A 16999-nucleotide genomic window follows, 5' to 3' on the forward strand; every position below is an offset into this window, starting at 1 on the left:
GTAGTGAGTGCTATTGGGGTGGCTAATGGGTCAGCGAGAGGAGAGGACTCAGAGTCACTAGTGTCTGCCCCCAGGGAGCACCCCTACCCACCACCACACATTCCCAAAATGCTGCAAAGAGAAAGCAAGGACAGAATTCTTTAGTAACAGGATGCCCAGCAAGCAGAGTGCTTCTCACATAGTAGATGCTAGAAGGTTTGTGACCCAGACTTCAGTCTAGCGTGTTTCCTTTCCTCGTCACTGAACAATGTAAGCAGTGTCGAGTGGGATGAAGAAAGGCTTTCTGCAGGAAATGAGTGTTAGCAGCATCGGAACATGGGTTGAAAGCAGAGTCGGGGAGAGCGGTGATTGAAAGGCAAGATGGTAACTGGTGGGAGGGGTGTGGAGTTGATGTTTAGAATGTGTAGCTATTGGAAAGATGTTTTTTAATGTGTTCATATAAGTTACATGAAAAAAAAACCTTAATCTCTAGCGCTGTCATCAGCGTGGAGGGGGAGAGCCCTTGTAGTCTGTTCCCATCAGTGTTTGCTGCTTTCAGCTCTCTAGGTTCTCTGTCTAGATCAGTGATGGCGAACCTATGACACGCATGTCAGAGGTGACACGCGAACTCATTTTTTGGGTTGATTTTTCTTTGTTAAATGGCATTTAAATATATAAAATAAATATCAAAAATATAAGTCTTTGTTTTACTATGGTTGCAAATATCAAAAAATTTCTATATGTGACACGGCACCAGAGTTAAGTTAGGGTTTTTCAAGATGCTGACACGCCGAGCTCAAAAGGTTCGCCATCACTGGTCTAGATCCTGATGAGGAAGTTATGATTTGCCGTCATTCTTTTTACTTAAAGTGATCCTTTGAGGTTAGCTGCCCTGACCCAGTTGATTTTGCAAAGATGGTTTTTGTACAAATAGCTCACACTCAAACCCACCAGCTTCCCTCCCACTTTTTCATAGGAATTCCCTCTGAAGAATTTCTTGGGGCTGAAATTTGAGCTACTTGACAATTGACTTTCCTTTTCCCCTTGTTCTGGTTTTGAGTTTTGTTCATATTCTAGAAGAGTTTAACTCTCACTTCCTGTCTGCTGCTTATCTCTCTTTCCACGTTGTGCTTCAGTTGGGAGATCTCTTTATCAGGCCCCGGCACACTGCTCTTTGTTCCTTCTGCAGAGGACAATGAGGCCCGTGTGCTGGTATTTCGACTAATTATACTTTCAGGATCCAACTTCCCACTCTGAGGCCGTGCCCTCCATTACCACCCTCCCCTCCTGTGTGCCAGGGAGGCAAGGTCCTGTCCTGCTTGGAGACATTGGTGTTGCCTCAGGGGCAAGATGCCAATCACAAAAAAGGAACTAATTACTTGAGTGTTTTGCCTGTGTCCTGGTGAGGCAAGTGTAAGCGGTGTGCAGGGAGGGGCTTGGTGTGGTGTGAGCCTGGAGATGGGGTCCAGGGGCAGGTAGGGGTGGACAGGGTGTGTGTGCAGCTCTTGTATTAAAATGGGCGTCTCCAGGGAGATGAGTCTGTGGCCATTTCCTTTCTACTCCAGTCACGAAGGTGTTATTATCTCCCAGGGACCCGGGCCTTCCGGGGACTCTTCCCTCCTCCTCACTTCTCCGTAAGCCCACACGGTATTTCCTTATGGCTTTGGGAGAGAGGCCCCGCTTAGAAATGACAAATCCCTTACCTTACAAATTGGATAAAGTACATTTACAACCTTGGATGGAGCCACAATTTGGCTTTTAGTCTTAGCTCTCTTGTGCTTCTGCTGTTCCATCTCAGGATGAAGCTATTTTGCTCAGCTACCCAGATCATTGGTGAGTTGAAATCCTTTTCTATCTGGGGTGTCAGCTCCCCTCAGATCTGGGCCAAATGGATTTCTAAGACACCAGAACCCTGCCTCAGTAGCTTCTTTGGGTTCTGTACTGTATAAATCTATTTCTTGGCCAAAAAATAACTTAGGTGGCAGGGATCTAAGGACCCCTTTGCAATGCCTTCTGTCAGGTTGTCATTATACTTTCTGATCCCTCAGTTTCTGTATAAGCCCCTAGCTTTATACATGTGCTTCTCGCAACCCGCCCCACCCTACTCTCTGCCTCCTACGTGATCTATTCACCTGAACCCCCCAAATTTCATGCCAGTGTCTCCAAGGTTCCTTGACCTCTTGGTGTAAGTATTTAGTACCTAAAATGCATTTTTTCCAATTCTCACGTGTCTAACTGTAGAAAAAGAATTAGAAATGGCAGAGATGGGCACCTTCCTGGTCCCCCTCCCATTTATTTTGCACATGAATTAAGGGCCTTGCCCCAGGGTTTCTGTTATTGAATCCACCTGGGCCTCCTGTTTTCCAGTCCAGAGTCCGTTGTACTGCACCACAAACACCCTCCTTTTGTAGAGAGGCTGCTTTTCTTGTGACGTAGTTATCCAACTGGAAAGTTTCTCATACCCTCACCTAAGAATGTAACAGAGGCAGGTTAGTGCCAATAGGAAGAGCAGGTGTGACCCTCAGCTTTGGAACCACAAGCAGTAGAGGCTTCACGTTCTCTTAGAGACGGAGGGGCGGTGGTGCCTGACCAGGATGCCCACACTGCATACTCTGCTTCTGCATGTGGAGAAGTCATCCGAGTGACGCGACCGGCCAGCACACTATCCTCAGACCACACCCAGGCACTTACACGTTAACACAGTCCAGGGAAAGCAGGAGCACAGGCTGGCATTTATCTGGGCTTGGGCGGGACAGTCTCTGTAGTTAAGGAAAACTTCATGGAACTTGCAGGCTGCAAGGGCCTAGAACAGTGATGGCGAACCTATGACACGCGTGTCAGAGGTGACGCACGAACTCATTTTTTGGGTTGATTTTTCTTTGTTAAATGGCATTTAAATATATAAAATAAATAACAAAAATATAAGTCTTTGTTTTACTATGGTTGCAAATATCAAAAAATTTCTATATGTGACCCGGCACTAGAGTTAAGTTAGGGTTTTTCAAAATGCTGACACGCCCAGCTCAAAAGGTTCGCCATCACTGGCCTAGAACATCAGGTCGTGTACAGAGTGGGAGGGCAGCCCTGAAGGGAGATGGCGGTTCAAAACAGTCTCTGCTCAAGGATGGAGTGAGTTTCAGGTCAGCCCAGCTGGGGCAGCCGCTTCCTCCTGCCCTGCCCTGCCCCGAGAGGGGCACACTCAGTAAGGCCCGTTTCCTCTTCCCAGGTGCTGCCCCCTACCTGAAGACCAAGTTCATCTGTGTGACACCGTAAGTGGCCTCCTCTCCCAATTTTGCCTCCATTTCTAATGTCCTCAGTTACCCCGGAAATGGGACATGGGTGAGAGTTACTCTGCGAGGGTTGGAGGCCTGGGCTGTGTTCAGTACTCACGGTGATCTTGTGCATTTAAAAAGCTTGAGCTTTTATTTTTCTGTTGGAGACCAGAGTTTGATGGCTTGTGTGTGTGTGTTTTGTTCTTTTTTTTTATTTTTTATTTTTATCCATTGTGTCTTGTCAACCCGGCCCTTTCCCCTCCCGCTGCTCCCCATTTCCTACAGAACGACCTGCAGCAATACCATTGACCTGCCGATGTCCCCCCGCACTTTAGATTCATTGATGCAGTTTGGAAATAATGGTGAAGGTGCTGAACCCTCAGCAGGAGGGCAGTTTGGTGAGTATTTGGAGGGCAGTTGGTCCCCCTTGTGTGATGGCCCGTGTGCGGAGCCAAGAGCTGGTCACGGGGATTGTAGCAGGGGCTCGAGAGCGGCACTCTCCGCGGAAATGCACCACGCCACGTGCGTAAGTGTACCTCTTCCAGTAGCCACGTTAAAAACAGTGAAAGGAAACAGGTGAGGTTAATTTTAATATTTTCTGTGAAGCCCAATAAATCCAATATACTATCGTTTCAACGTGTAAGAAAAAAAATGAGTGAGGTGTTTGCACTGAGTCTTTGAAATCTGCTGGGTGTTTTGCAGCCACAGCCCCTCTGCTTTGGACTAGCCACTGTGACTCCAGGCTGCCGCATTCAACAGGGCAGCCCTGGGTCGTCTTTAAGCACATAGAGTTGGGAATGAGTTAAGGTAGGAAGGGGCTGTGCCCTTCCAGGGCAAGATCTTATAGGGAGGAGAGTGAATCTAGGTTATCCAACCCTGACTTGGCCACAAGGGGCAGGAGACTGGGTGGCAGAGGTGGCCTGAGCCTCTGTCCCCCAAAGGGCTAGCGGTGTGTGCCTCGCCAGGCAACTGACCAGCTCTCCCTGCCTGTCCCTCCAGAGTCCCTCACATTCGACATGGAGCTGACCTCAGAGTGCGCTACCTCCCCCATGTGAGGCGCCAAGGACTGAAGCTGCAGCGAGAGATGACGGAGGCACCTCTGTTCCACCCCTTAGACAGCCAAGCCTCAGAGCATCTGAACTCCTCACTCTGTGGTTCCAGATTTGTTTTAATCTCCTACTTCTGCTATCTGAGCAATCTGGGCACTGTTTTCAAATAGAGAAATGAATGAATGTGGGTGATATGCTTTTATCTAAATGCAAATAAGACAGCGTTCTCTGAGACTGTGATCAGGGGATGTGGAAGGGGTGGCAAGATGGAGGAAAGGAAAGGAAACATGTGTTTTTGTCCCCCTGCCCTCCTTTCTCAGCAGCTTGTTGTTGTTGTTCGACAAGTGCCTCCTGGTGCCAGCGGATCCCTCTGCCCTTTTCTGTAAGCTAACGCCACAGGCTGCCTCCAGCTGCATACCCTGGCACTGCACTTTTAACCTTGCTAACATCCAAATAAAAGATAGGACTTTCAGAGCCCCTAGGTTTCTTTTTAAATTTAAAGTAATGATAATAATTAAAAGGCAAAAACACTGTATCAGCATAGCCTTTTTCTGTATTTACGAAAACTCAGTTAATAGCCTCCTTGGTGCTTCAGGCATTCAGCTTTCTTCAGGCTGACACTTCATACAAACCCTGAAACGGGCCTCAGGCCCAGCCCTTAAAGGACCTCGGGAGCTGTGGCGTGGCCTTTGGTTTTGAAATAGGAAGGTTGAAGGAGAACCTAAACCTTCTAGTCTTTTTAAATAGAGTTTTTATTTTCCTTTTATTGTTGGTCTGTTAGTAGGTAAGGCTGGCAGAGGGGTACTTATAACCTTTCCTCCCTTCCCTCTTGGTCATGCGCTCCTATTCAGAGCCCGGTGGTTCTGTGGGTGCCTTATAAAGAATGGGGTGACTCTCTTCCCCCCAGCCCCCACCTCTCTTATGGCATGGCCCCTTGCAGTGTCCAAAGGTCCCTTGTCCTGTTTGCTTTAGGAATCTGGTCTCAGGACCTCCTGGAGTAAGAGGGAGAGAGTGACAGGTTGAACATGACTCAGACAGTGGGGCCCCAGCCGAGGGTCTGGTAGAGCTCAGGGAATGTGGCTGTCACCCCAGTTTCTTGGTGATTGCCCACAGCACCTGTAATTACTTCTTCACTTGGTTAACCCAGGGGCAAAGGCTTGCTGATAAACTCCGTCTGTCCCTGTGTGAGGGAGCGTGCTCCCAGCTCCCCCCCACACTGGTGACTCTCCCGGCTGAGGCCCCACAGCTGAGGCAGAACAGGTCGAATTTACTGTGCCCTTCGGGACACTCAGGAGCGGAAGAGGTGGTCTTTGCTCTTGGGGCCCCTCTGGCCCAGAGGCATGGCTATAGTGGGTGGTCCCAAACCGCCTGAGTCAGTTGATGGGCGTTTCTATGGAATGCTGTTGGTACCCCAGTTAGCCAGTTTCTGAATTAAGGGGATGAGGACTTTCTCTCCAAGACACACAGGGGTTGCCCTTGGCCATCCCTGTCTTCCCGCCTAGAACCGGTTGACAGGTTGCACAGAGCTCTCCCTTCTCCAGAAACTCTCTTGTTCATAATAAGCTTGACTCATAACCTGAGAGATCTAGATCCGAGGGATCTGGAGCTCGGATCCGGCTTCTCTGGAGCAGATGTACAGTTCAGGGCTTTGAGTAGCATTTGCATCTGGGTTTAGAGACTTGGTCAGCCGCTCTCTTAAAGAACCAAGTTCTCCAGGACCTGCCCGCGCTCTCCCTTCTGTCTGCCCCCGCCCGACCCCAGCCCAGCCGAGGGGTCCCATTGATCGCTTAACCTACTTATACAGTGGTTTTAAGCTGTTGTCCTGGCCACTGCACCAAATTCCAATGTATACTTCATAGTGTAAAAATTTATATGATTGTGTGTGTGTTTTTGTATATTGCTGTATCTACTTTAACTTCTAAAAATAAAAATATATAGGACCTGCCTGATAGAGTGGCAGCTCTGTTTCTGGCTGGGGGAGGTTCTGCGGGGGCCTGACCCACAGGTCAGGCCTGCGTCTGGAGAGGAGGTGGTGGCCCTGCTCTCTGTCACCTTCGCCTCTCATTGCTGAGTTGACTCAGGCCCACTTTTGGGGCAACTGATAAACCCTCCCCAACTTATGTTAGTCACCAGCTTCCAGGTAAGGGTCAGTGGAAGAGCCAGGGGTCATACTCCTTCACACAAAGGTGTCCGAGTGGAGGCCTTCCCCCCTCCTCCCTCCAGGGCCTTTGCAAGCTGGGCCTCCTGTCTGGGGTCTGATAAGCTACCTAAGGGGGTTGGGACGGAGATCTCCCACCCCACCCCCAAGGCCTCCCCTTCCACAGTTGCTCCATTATCACTTTCTCTTCAGTCACTCAGTGGGGTGAACGAAACACCTAACCGGCTGCTGCTCTAGCCTGCAGTCAGTGGTGATAATTCACAGACACGGGCGCCCCCTCGGCTCTCCCACCCCCTCCCCCTGTGCCGAGTCCCACGGAGCAGATCTGAGCAGGAGTGTGAGATATGAGCCGCCTTCCCCTGCAGAGATGGAAGCGAGATTAGTTTGCTCAGGCGGGGCTGGCGGCTGCTTCCCTTCCCACCCACCCCCAGCACCTTGCTCTGGGCCCCTGCACCTCCTGGGGCGCCTGCCAGCCCCTTCCCTCCTTTGAGCTCTGAAGAAGTCTTGTCAGCAGGCCTTTGCTCCCTCCTTCCCCCAGGGGCCCCAGTGACAGCCCCTGGACCTTGGGGAGACTGTCCCCTTCTGCCCTGACCAGCCTCCTCCTGGTCTCGGGCCATTTGAGACACAGTGGCAGTGGGATGGTGCCATCTGCTGGTCTCTGGGAAGAGGGCCGGTTGGGAGGCTCTCCAGTGACCCTGGCCCCAGAAGGGTTGAGAGTCACAGTGGCCCTGGCCCTCAGCCGCCAGCTTCAGGATTGCTCACAGCAGCGGCCACACTTCTTCCCGCTCCTCGCGTCCCTTCCCCCAGCAATCCCTGCCCCATCCTTTCCCAAGACCGAGGCTTAGCTCTTTAGTCTTGTGAGAAGCACTGAGTGTTCCAGGGGGGTTGGCACCCTTAAAACACAGAAAAGAAGCAGAGTTGTAGCTTCAAGCTACACAGCACAGCGTCAGCCACGTAGGACGGAAGGAGCGAAACGCCACCAGCTCCCAGGGCTCCCCAACCAGGAGCCACACCAGCAGTTTTATGAAAAAAAAAATATTTTATTTCAAAACACTTTTCACAAATGTGTGGCCTATGTACAAAGTACAAAAGACTCCCTCTTCTCACCCCCCTGCGCCTTCAGAGAGGTTTCAACCTGGGGCTCCCACTATCCCACTGTCAGCTGCCCCTGGCTGCAGGCCAGATAGCCTGGGAGGGCGGAGCCAGCGAGGTTGAGGTTGCGAGCCAGGCCTTCTCCCACCACAGCGGGTTACGCAACTGTGATGAGGCCTCTTCCAGGTTCCACCTCCCAGCAGCTTGGAAGCAGAGATCAGCTTTCACCCCTCACTCCAGATCCCACTGATTTGCTGCTGTCTCTCCATGCAGGTTATTTCCAGGACCAGAGGGGATCAGCCCTACAAGTCCTGGGTCCCCTGTTCACACCAGGTCCTACACCTGTCTTCCCCTCTCCTACCTCTCCTATAAGCAACAGAGGCAAGGAAAGGAGGCGGGGGCCAGATGGAGGGGTGGGGATGTTGGGTGCGAAGGAGCGGGAAGCGTTGGCAATGGCATCACGCTCTGGATGGGAGGCCAAGAATTTACACACTCGGAGCGGCTTTGGCGGGCCCGACTCAAATGACCCATCTAGGCCGAGGGCCTTGGCCACAACCTAGATAATAAGCTCTCAGTTCACAAAAAGTCTTGGAGTCCATGTTCATCCCCAACCTCCCTTCCAAGGGAAGAAGCAATAGACCAACACGCGTGCATGAGAGCAGATGCACATATATGTGCGTGCGCGCACACACACACACTTGGGAGGCAAAGCTTCTAGGTCAGGAGTAAAGCTTAGAGATGCTGCCTGTCTCTATTCCCCTCCTCGAACAGTTTCATTCAAATAGCTGCTGAGCAGATGGAGGCCCCAGCAGGAGGCGGCTTCCTGCACTGAGTACCTGGCGCGACGGAAGCAGCTCAGTCTCTCCCACCACAGAGATGGGCCCGGGGGCTCTCCTGAAATACCTTGATCTGGAGAAAACGGCGGCTGCCTGGGCAGCAGCCACACACCTAGGACTGCGAAGGCGAGGTGGCACACCTCGCACACAAATATACACGGTGCCCTGCAGGGGCACCAATATGCACAGCAACACGAAAATCACAATATGAACCCTTTGCACGGGTAGTTTCCAAGAAGTGTGGGGTTCACACATCAGGAGAGTGAGCCTCTGGTAGAGCTGAAGAGCCCGGTAGGGGGGGACAGGCGGGGGTCCAGACTGTCAATCGGGCGGCGTAGGAGTTCCTCCACGTGCCGGGCTACATCCATGGTCTCGTCCAGGTCAAATTCTACATCCTGCTCAAGGACGGGGTCAGGACTGGTGGAGAGAGGGGGACGTCAGAGGGAGCTGGCTGGTCTCCTGCCTCAAGCTCTCGGGGGCAGTCCCCAGTCTGCTCCCCACTCAGACCAGCTCTGGCTAGACCCCTGCACCCCAAGATGTAGTCACTGGCTCTTTGGGAGGCAGCCAGTCTCATCTCTCTCTGCCTCACTGAGTGATAGAGGGGAATTCATTTTCCTCTCCCTGTCCTCAGCTGTCAAAGGAGGTGGCTGACCCAGTGAGCTCTGCCCACCTGCAGCGCTATTCCATTAAATCCTAGGCACCATCCACTGAGCACCTACGGGGACCTGGGCCTTGTAACCACGTTACTCCAATCCTTCCAGCCACCTGTAAGGTAGGCATTTACTCAGCTTTTCAGAGGAGGAAATGAGGTTTGACCATGTCCGGAATCTTGCTCAGGGCCTCCTGGCTGGCGACCCCCCAAGCCTGTGGGGATCCCACTACAGCTTGAGCCTCCCAGGCAAACAGACAACCAGCCCAGACCATCCACAACTCAGAAGAGAATTACTTCTCTACCATGGGAACCCCAGAGAGGGGCAAGGATACCCTGTTCCCCCGGCTCCTAAGAACGACCACCCCATTCATAGCTGTCTTGTGTGAAATCCCTACAGCAGCCTCACCTGTGCTAAATGCTTTACACACACACTCTCGTTATTCCTGACCCCAATCCCCCAAGGCAGGTATTCTTGCTTCCATTTTACAGATGAGAAAACAGCGCCAGAGAGGCTCAGTAATTTTCTCAAGGTCACACAGCTAGTCAGCACCACAGCAAGGACCCTGCTGTGTGTTAAGTCCCAAAATGCACTGTGCTTTTTACTGGTTGATCTCACCCTCCCTGCACCTGGCAGGCACATGCCAGAGCTTGGCCTGGGCTGGGTGGTCTCAGACCTGGAGGAGCTCTGGATTCCTTGGCCCACAGCCCTCCAGGGGTCCAGCCCAAGGCCAAGTGCCCAGTCCCAGCCCCCCACGAAGCCCTGTAAGAACACAACCTACTTCTGTGGGTACATGTTGTAATGAGCCTGGGGACCCACAGCCGGGGAGGGGGCCTGTTCTATGTAGGTGGCATTGCCCCCAGCAGAGTCTGCAGACGTCACAAACCTGGAGGAGGAAGCAGAGCAGGGCCTCAGCGGCCTCAGGGCAGCGCTGACAGGGGAGGGGCTCAGGGGCATCTTTCTGTCTCTCTCAGGTGCAGAGGACAAAGTGCAGGAGGGGGCCCTGGGCACTGGCCCATGGTGACCGACCAAGCCCGGTTCCCTCCCAGGGCTGAGCCAGGTTTTAGGGAGAATGGAATGCTGGGCCCTTGGACGGGAGGGGGTGGTGGTGAGGGGTGAGAACAGCAGGGGTGGGGGGGCAGGGGCGGGGGAACAGAGGCAGCAGGAGACCAGAGCTGGGCCCCAGACACTTACTCAGGGACCACTTGCTTGATCTGTGGCTTCACGTATCCGTCCACGGCTTTAGCTGCCGAGGGGGGAACTGTGATGAGAACCAAAGTTTCTGGGAGCTTGTCGGAGGGTGGAAACACCCCATGGAGCCTGCCTCTTATCCCAGTTGCCGGGGGCTCAGCCAGGATGGGATTTCCCACGGACCCCAAATGAACACCTGCTGACGGACCCGCCAGAGGGCTACCCAGAGCCTGGCTTCAGGCTCATCCCTGCTCCGGCTTCCTTTTCTGGCCCTTTGCTTTCTCTCTCCCCACCCCTACCACTGCCGAGGAAACAGAATCAACGCCAAGGAGCCAACGCAACCAGTGGGTTGGGGACAAGTTGAAGAGGAAAAACCTGTCCGCTGTGCTCCTGCACTGCGCCTGGGAGCAGGAGTAAGGGCGGGGAGCTGGGCCGGTGGATGAAGAAGTGCGTTATCTGTGGGTGTGACTCATCCTGGCTCCTCCCCAGCACTGCAGCCTCCTCTCCCAAGGGCAGAAGTGAGAGTCTACCGGCTTTTCCCTTGGCAGAGAAGAAAGCAGGCTCCGTGGTTTCACTTTCCCTCTCCTCGCTTACCAGCCCTGAAATCCTCTCCACCTGCTTTGCACCATCCCGTGACCGAAGCCCATAGGGCTCTTGGGGAGTCCCCACTGCCTAGCCTGAGAGTGAGTCCTTGGGCCGAGGAGGGCTGGGGAGGGCCAGGCAGGACGCACCGAGCACGGGCGTGTAGTACTTGGCGAAGACCTCATCCTTGGGCCGGTCGGGAAACACGTAGATGAGATAGCTCAGGTCGCCCAGCCGGTCGGCCAGGGACCGGATGGAGAAATCCCGCGTGGTGAACGGCTTCAGGTTCCACAGGTTGCGGTCAGCTGTGAAAAGGACAAGCTGGTTCCCACAACCCGCCGCCAGCCCTCAGGAGGAGGCCCGGGGTTGTGGGGTTCGGGACGGGCTTGCGGAGACACCCGGTCTCCTACTAGTCCCCACGGCAACCCCATCCCCGAGATCCCTGGCGCAGGGCAAGGGAACGTCCGTGGGAACATCCTACGCAGCAAACCGGGCGAGTGGATACCGACAAGGCCAGGTCAGGGCAGAGAAGGGAGAGCATGGAGCTGCTGACGGACTCACCCAGCCATCCCGGAGCCTTAGGGGGCCAGGATGTTAGGTTCTCCAAAACGGGAAATGATAGAAAGGGAATGTGCTTCCTCCCAGACTCTGAGCTCAGTTCCTATCTTTCCCACCAGGTACCTTCTAAGGAGGCCGGCCCGATGGAGAAGGGGGCGCGGGGAAACTGGGGCTGGAGTGTGGGCAAAAGAGGGCACTCACGAGAGTCAAACTTCCAGGCAATGGTGATGCCCCCGATTTCTGAGTCGCTAAAGCGCAGTAAGAAGGTCCCATCGGGCTTGTTGATGAGCAGGTCGTGGGCCTGTTGCTTATTCACAAAACCTAGGATGGCCCTGGGAGCGCGGAACATACAGTGTCACCGCTGGGCCAGCAGCCACTGGCCCCTGAGCCCCCGCCCTCCCCACCCCCATGCCCGCCACTCCTCACCCGTCATTCCAATGGGGCTTGTGATGCTTCTTCAGCACCTCCATGACCCCGTCAAACCACTGCCAGAAGGTATAGTTCCAGCCCGGCAAGTTCTCCTGAGAACCCCAGGAAACCCCACGTCAGGGCTGGGGCCCCTGTCGTCACAGGTGGCCCAGGAAACCATCAGTGCCTCTTGTCCTCACCCAGACCCTCTCCCAATTCCTCGCCCTACCTGTCCCACACTGCGCTGTCCACACAGTCCCCAGCCCCTCTGCGAGGGAGCTGGAGAGTCAGCTCCCCTCTGGTCTGAGACCCAGAGGCCCACGACAACCCCATGGGGAGGGGGGTGGACGTACAACAGCCATTCCTGCCCAACCCCTTCATTTCACAGATGGGGGAACTGAGGCCCAGAGCAGGGCAGGGGCCTGGCAAAATAGTTAACCAGGCGAGGACTAGAGCCCAAGGATCCTGACTCTCAGCTCCGGGCTCCTTTCTGTGGTCCTGCTCTGGCTGTCACAGCTGACTGCATTCCTTGGGGTACCAGCCCCCTCATCTCTCCTGCTTGTGAGAGAGGGTGGGGCACTGACCTCAGGCAGAACCCTGTCCCTGAGGCGGGGGTGGGGGTGGGTGGCAGGGCCAGGTGGGCCCAGGCCGGCAGCCGGCGGGGGCCCTCACCCTGTTGAACTGGGACCAGGACACGGACATGCTGTTGTAGTCCTCGAGGTGGCTGCTGCTGCTGTTGAACAGCTTCTGCGCCAGGAACACGAGGTTCTCCTTGGTCAGGCCCCGGTTGCTCTGCACTTCGGCCTTGAATTTCATGTTGAGCGCGTCACACAGCTGCGGCCACAGCACTTTGTCAGGCACGGCAAAGGGCACCCTGCCCTGAGGGGGAGAGAAGAAGGGGCGGGGGGGATTGAGGGAGCAGGAAATATTCACACACTAACACAGACACACAGACCTACAGATACCTAGAGACAGAGGGGACTGAGAAAGACCCAGAAAAGGAGACAAACACCAGGGAAAGGAAGGCGGGGTGGCAGGGGCAGAAGGTGGGTGTGCAAGATAGAGACCAGACCAGGGGACTGAGGACAGAGATCAGTGACCCAAACCACAAGCCAAAGGAAGATCAAGGGCCAGATCCCAAAGACCAAGCTCACGGACCCGGGAGACCCTAATCCTAAGACGGGAGCCTGGACACAGCCCGAGGGCATGCCGAGGGCAGGGCACTCACGCCAGCTGCCCCTCTCCCCTCTCCTCACTCGAGCTGGTCCCGGGGTGGGGGAGGACCACCCGGCAGGGCCCCGAGGGGTAGAGAATGACCCTGGGAGATCCTAGGCTCAGGAGACGGGGTCCCGGGGACTCACGGGCTCGGCGAAGGCGTTGTCCCACAGCACGGTGGCCGTGGCATTGTGGTCCTGGCTGCCGTGAACAATGACCACCACAGGAAGGGACAGGGTCTAGGGGAGTCAAAAGAATGAGAGTTGAGGGCAGATGACCACCCTCTTGCCCTCGGCTTGGGCAAGGCTCCCCACCTCATTGCTTCCCCGCAGTCCCAACCACAAGCCCCTCCCGTCAAAACCAAAGCAAAAACAAACACACAAGAAACACAACATCTTTCTTCCTGGCCCATCGCCTGCGTTCTGTGGGCCGGTGCCAGATTACAATACAGCCTCGCAAACAGGCACCAGCAGAGTGAGAGCAGGTTTTCTGATAGCATCACAGGGCAACTCGGAGCTCTCTGGGTTCCCAAACCAGCCCGGTGGCCGCGGGCAGGTCCCTGCGCTTTCCTGGGTGACCTGTGGGCGATGGGAGTGCGCGCCCTCACCTTCACCTGGAACACAAGCTCATTGCTGCCCACGCTGAACTGAGACTCAAACAGGACCGTGAACTTCTCCTCCGTCACGGACTCCGCGCCTCGCCGGTCAGCGCGCTTGATCCTCTTTAGCGACTGTAGGTAGGGCGGGAGCGGGGCCGGGAGGCAGGAGCTGGTTACAGGGACCGAGCTCTGGGCAGACCTTCCCTCCCTCCCAGAGCCAGGCCCTGTCCTCACCATGTTCCTGAAGTGGGCGCTGAGGGTGCCAGTGGCTTGGTGATACTCCATGACGCAGCAGTTGTTCAAGATCTCCCCACTGCACTCGCTGTGGAAGAGAGGGGAGCCCCGTCTCCACACAGGCCGGCCAGGAGCATGGCCCTGCTGCTGGCCGGGCCCACAGCCCCTGCCCCACCCCCTGAGAACGTTCTTCGCTGGGTCCCGGCCTTACTTTCTCATCAACCTGACTGTACCCAATGGTCGTCAAGGGTGGGGTCTGGGTCTCTATCATCAGGTTCAAAATACCTTGAGCATCAAGACTGATGTGAGGCCCTTCAGCTTCTAGTGAACTTAAAATCATGACCACAGCCTACAAGTCTCCCCAGGATCACCCCCTGCCCTCCTCCCTGGCCTCATGGGGTTCCTCTTCCCTTATTCAGAACAAGCAAGCCATGCTGCCTCGTCTGTGCGGAACATGCAAGAAGTCCAACCTCAGGACTTCTGCACTCACTCTTCCTGTTGCCCCAAACCTTCTTGACCTTCTCATTCAGGTCTCGATTCAAATAGCTCCTCAGAAAGGCCCTCCTCAACACCATGTGGTGTTGATACGTCTACCCAGATGCTGGGATAGCACTCTGTCTTGATTTTCTTTCTACGGGGTGTCCCTTTTTGACACTGCCTTATTTTCAAAAGCACAGGACTGTCTCCCTCCCCAGCCAAAACGTAAGATCTAAGAAAGTGAGAACCTCTTGGCCTTCTTCACCACCCTATGCCCAGATCACATGGAAGGCCCTCAGTCCACATAACCAAGTCTCCCACTTCTCACATCCACTCCTTCATTCACTCGTGCACTGCACCCTTTATGAGTGGCCTGCCCCGGCCCCGGGACCCCAGCCCTGGGTTCTCCGTCCACACACGCACCTTCCGGACAAGGCCCATGTTCTCCGCCTGGAAGTTTGCCCTCTCCAGGCTCCTTCCCTAGCTGCCTCCCATTCATCCTGCAGCCTGAGACAGTGTTGCTGCTCCACCTACATCATGACCCACTTCCACACGTCTCCCTTGTCACTCACCAGTAAGCACTTCTCATGCCTGCTGCCTACTCTTCTAGTCAAGCACAGTCAAGTTCTGTTTGGATTATACCGGGTCCCAGTACTTAGCACAGACCCTAGAACACCCGAGCAGTGCAATCCTTGTTGACCTACTATGTGCTGGGCACAGCAGGGCCTGGGGAAGGCCTCTGTTCAGGAGGAGCAAAGTGAACACCAGGACAGACAGAATGAACAGGAGAGACACCGGACGGTGTCTGCAACGCCAGGACAAAATACTGCAGAGAGGGAGGCCGAGCTGTCCCATCACTAGGCCTCCACGTGGAGGACAGAGGCAGGCCCCCGACTGAGCTTGGAGTCAGGCACCAATGAGGAAGGACGCACGTACTTGCGGGTGTTCTCGTTCTTGAGCAGCGACTTGGCCTGCTGCTCGCTGATGATGGTGGCCTTCACCTGGGGGGGGTTCATGTGCACGTTCAGCTTCCCCCCCACCAGCAGGCGCACGGTGGCTGCAAACTTGGTCTGGGTCTTCAGGACCTGAGGGGGCTGCTTCTCAATGATGAACGTGCTGCGGGGACCCAAGGGACGAGATGCTGCCTCAGGGCACAGGGCTCTGGTCCCCTGTGTGGGGAGGAGGCCGCACACAGGGCTCGGCAGGCAGGGGAAGGGCACGTGGCCGAGACCCTGTTCCCAGGGAGGCCACTGAGAGCCGCGGGGAGGCGGGAGGGGAGGCAGGGACATGAACTCGGCAGCTGGCACGGGGCTGCAGGAAGCAAGGGCAGCCCAGGTAGCGCTCACAAGAGAAACTGGGAAAGGTCAACGGCGACTGGGGACAGAAGGGAAAGGGTGTGAGCAGAGAGAGACAAGGGTGCCAGTGAGAGCCCCCCAATCTGCAAAGCACCCCCGCCTCCCCCAGGCCAACCACATGCGGGGCTGGGCGCGGCCGAGAGGCAGCAGTCACCTGGTCACCAGGGCGGAGATGATGTCTGTGATGGTGGCATTGACCTCGGCCAGCATCTCCTCCACGGGGCCGGGGATGGGCAGCTGCTGGCAGAGGTGCTCAGCTCTGCGGATCTGCTGCCGGTTCTGCCAGATGATCTCGGCCAACTTCTCACACCTGCACCCCAGCCCCGGGGCCAAAGGAAAGGACAGGCCTTCACCCCTCCCCCAGGCCAAAGGTGAAGAGGCTCCCAGTCTGGGGTGAGCCCCCCAAGACCTAGCCCCACCCTCACCCAGGAAGGCTTTACACCTCAGCCCCCACTCCTGTCCACTGAGCAGAGCAGGACAGCGGCTGCCCTGACTTCCAGAAACACAGACACGCAGGAGGCGTGACCCTGATTTGTACCCAACCAGCCGAGCATCAGCCCAGAGCACCTGGCCCTGCCCCACCCCCAACACAGTGACTCCCTTCCCAGGGAGGGGGCATGACGGGGGGCACCAAAGTCTGTGCCGGGAACCAGACCACTGGTGAAGTAAGACCTGTCACAGGACAGAGCGAGCGGCTGCACATGGAAACTCGGGAGCAGAATAAGCAGCTGGTAGACCACCCTGAGCCCCGGCCCCCCTCCCTACCTGCCCCTGCCCCCCCAAATTACCAGGACTGCAGCACGTCCAGGCTGGCCTCAGGAGGACCGCCATTCCCGGCCAGCTGCTGCCGCCGCTTCCACTGGATCAGCTCGTCATCCAGGATGATGGTCTGCTGCTTGCGCAGCAGCTGCAGGGTCTTCTGGTGCTTCTCGGCCAGCTCCTGAGGGAGGGGAGCAGGCCCTCTCGCCTCCCTGGGGATCCACCCCTGCAGGGCCTCGCTCTGGGTGAAAGGGCGTCCACCCCACCTGCTCTGCGTCACAGGACCGCATACGCCTCATGCACCCGGAGCGACTGGCCTCTCCCCTTTTCTCAGTCCCCGAGAGCTACAGGACGCTGAGCTCATACCTCTGAGGATAGGGACGCGAGACGATTCACAAAAGGTGAATTGTGTTTGATGTATGTGCGACCCATTCCTCTATTTAGGAAGGGGAAGAGAGGGGGGGCGCACCCCCTCCTCCCCCCCTAATCAGAGGGAGAGTTGTATCTATGTTTGCGCACCCACTAGACAGGGGTGTGTCGTATTGCCTCTGCTTGGTGGCCCGGCCCTGATGTGAATCACTCCTCC

At 55.7% G+C, this 16999-nt stretch overlaps 2 protein-coding genes across 7 annotated transcripts in view; one reads left to right on the forward strand and one right to left on the reverse strand.

The window, feature by feature from the left end:
• Window positions 1–6245, forward strand: part of STAT3 (signal transducer and activator of transcription 3) — a 48863-nt gene extending 42618 nt beyond the window's left edge. For 3 of the 5 annotated variants that reach the window (XM_006092366.2, XM_023756908.1, XM_006092365.3), the window contains exons 22-24: window positions 3206–3248; window positions 3537–3649; window positions 4251–6245. In XM_006092366.2, coding sequence (XP_006092428.1) covers window positions 3206–3248; window positions 3537–3649; window positions 4251–4306 — 212 coding nt within the window. In that variant the 3' untranslated portion in view covers window positions 4307–6245. The remainder of the gene's footprint in view (window positions 1–3205; window positions 3249–3536; window positions 3650–4250) is intronic. The other 2 variants (XM_006092370.3, XM_023756909.1) reach the window with 1 other exon arrangement.
• Window positions 6246–7477: 1232 nt separating this feature from the next.
• The window catches only part of STAT5A (signal transducer and activator of transcription 5A), a 19413-nt gene continuing 9891 nt past the window's right edge, over window positions 7478–16999 (reverse strand). The window contains exons 6-18 of one of the 2 annotated variants that reach the window (XM_006092372.3): window positions 16443–16594; window positions 15809–15964; window positions 15236–15415; window positions 13823–13910; window positions 13598–13720; window positions 13137–13229; window positions 12448–12654; window positions 11794–11888; window positions 11569–11699; window positions 10959–11114; window positions 10231–10297; window positions 9818–9922; window positions 7478–8803 (exon numbers count right to left, since the gene is read on the reverse strand). In XM_006092372.3, the coding sequence (XP_006092434.1) occupies window positions 8641–8803; window positions 9818–9922; window positions 10231–10297; window positions 10959–11114; window positions 11569–11699; window positions 11794–11888; window positions 12448–12654; window positions 13137–13229; window positions 13598–13720; window positions 13823–13910; window positions 15236–15415; window positions 15809–15964; window positions 16443–16594 (1716 nt within the window). In that variant the 3' untranslated portion in view covers window positions 7478–8640. The remainder of the gene's footprint in view (window positions 8804–9817; window positions 9923–10230; window positions 10298–10958; window positions 11115–11568; window positions 11700–11793; window positions 11889–12447; window positions 12655–13136; window positions 13230–13597; window positions 13721–13822; window positions 13911–15235; window positions 15416–15808; window positions 15965–16442; window positions 16595–16999) is intronic. The other variant, XM_006092373.3, reaches the window with a different exon arrangement.

Source organism: Myotis lucifugus, unplaced genomic scaffold (assembly GCF_000147115.1).
Source record: "Myotis lucifugus unplaced genomic scaffold, Myoluc2.0 scaffold_100, whole genome shotgun sequence".
Taxonomy (NCBI): domain Eukaryota; kingdom Metazoa; phylum Chordata; class Mammalia; order Chiroptera; family Vespertilionidae; genus Myotis; species Myotis lucifugus.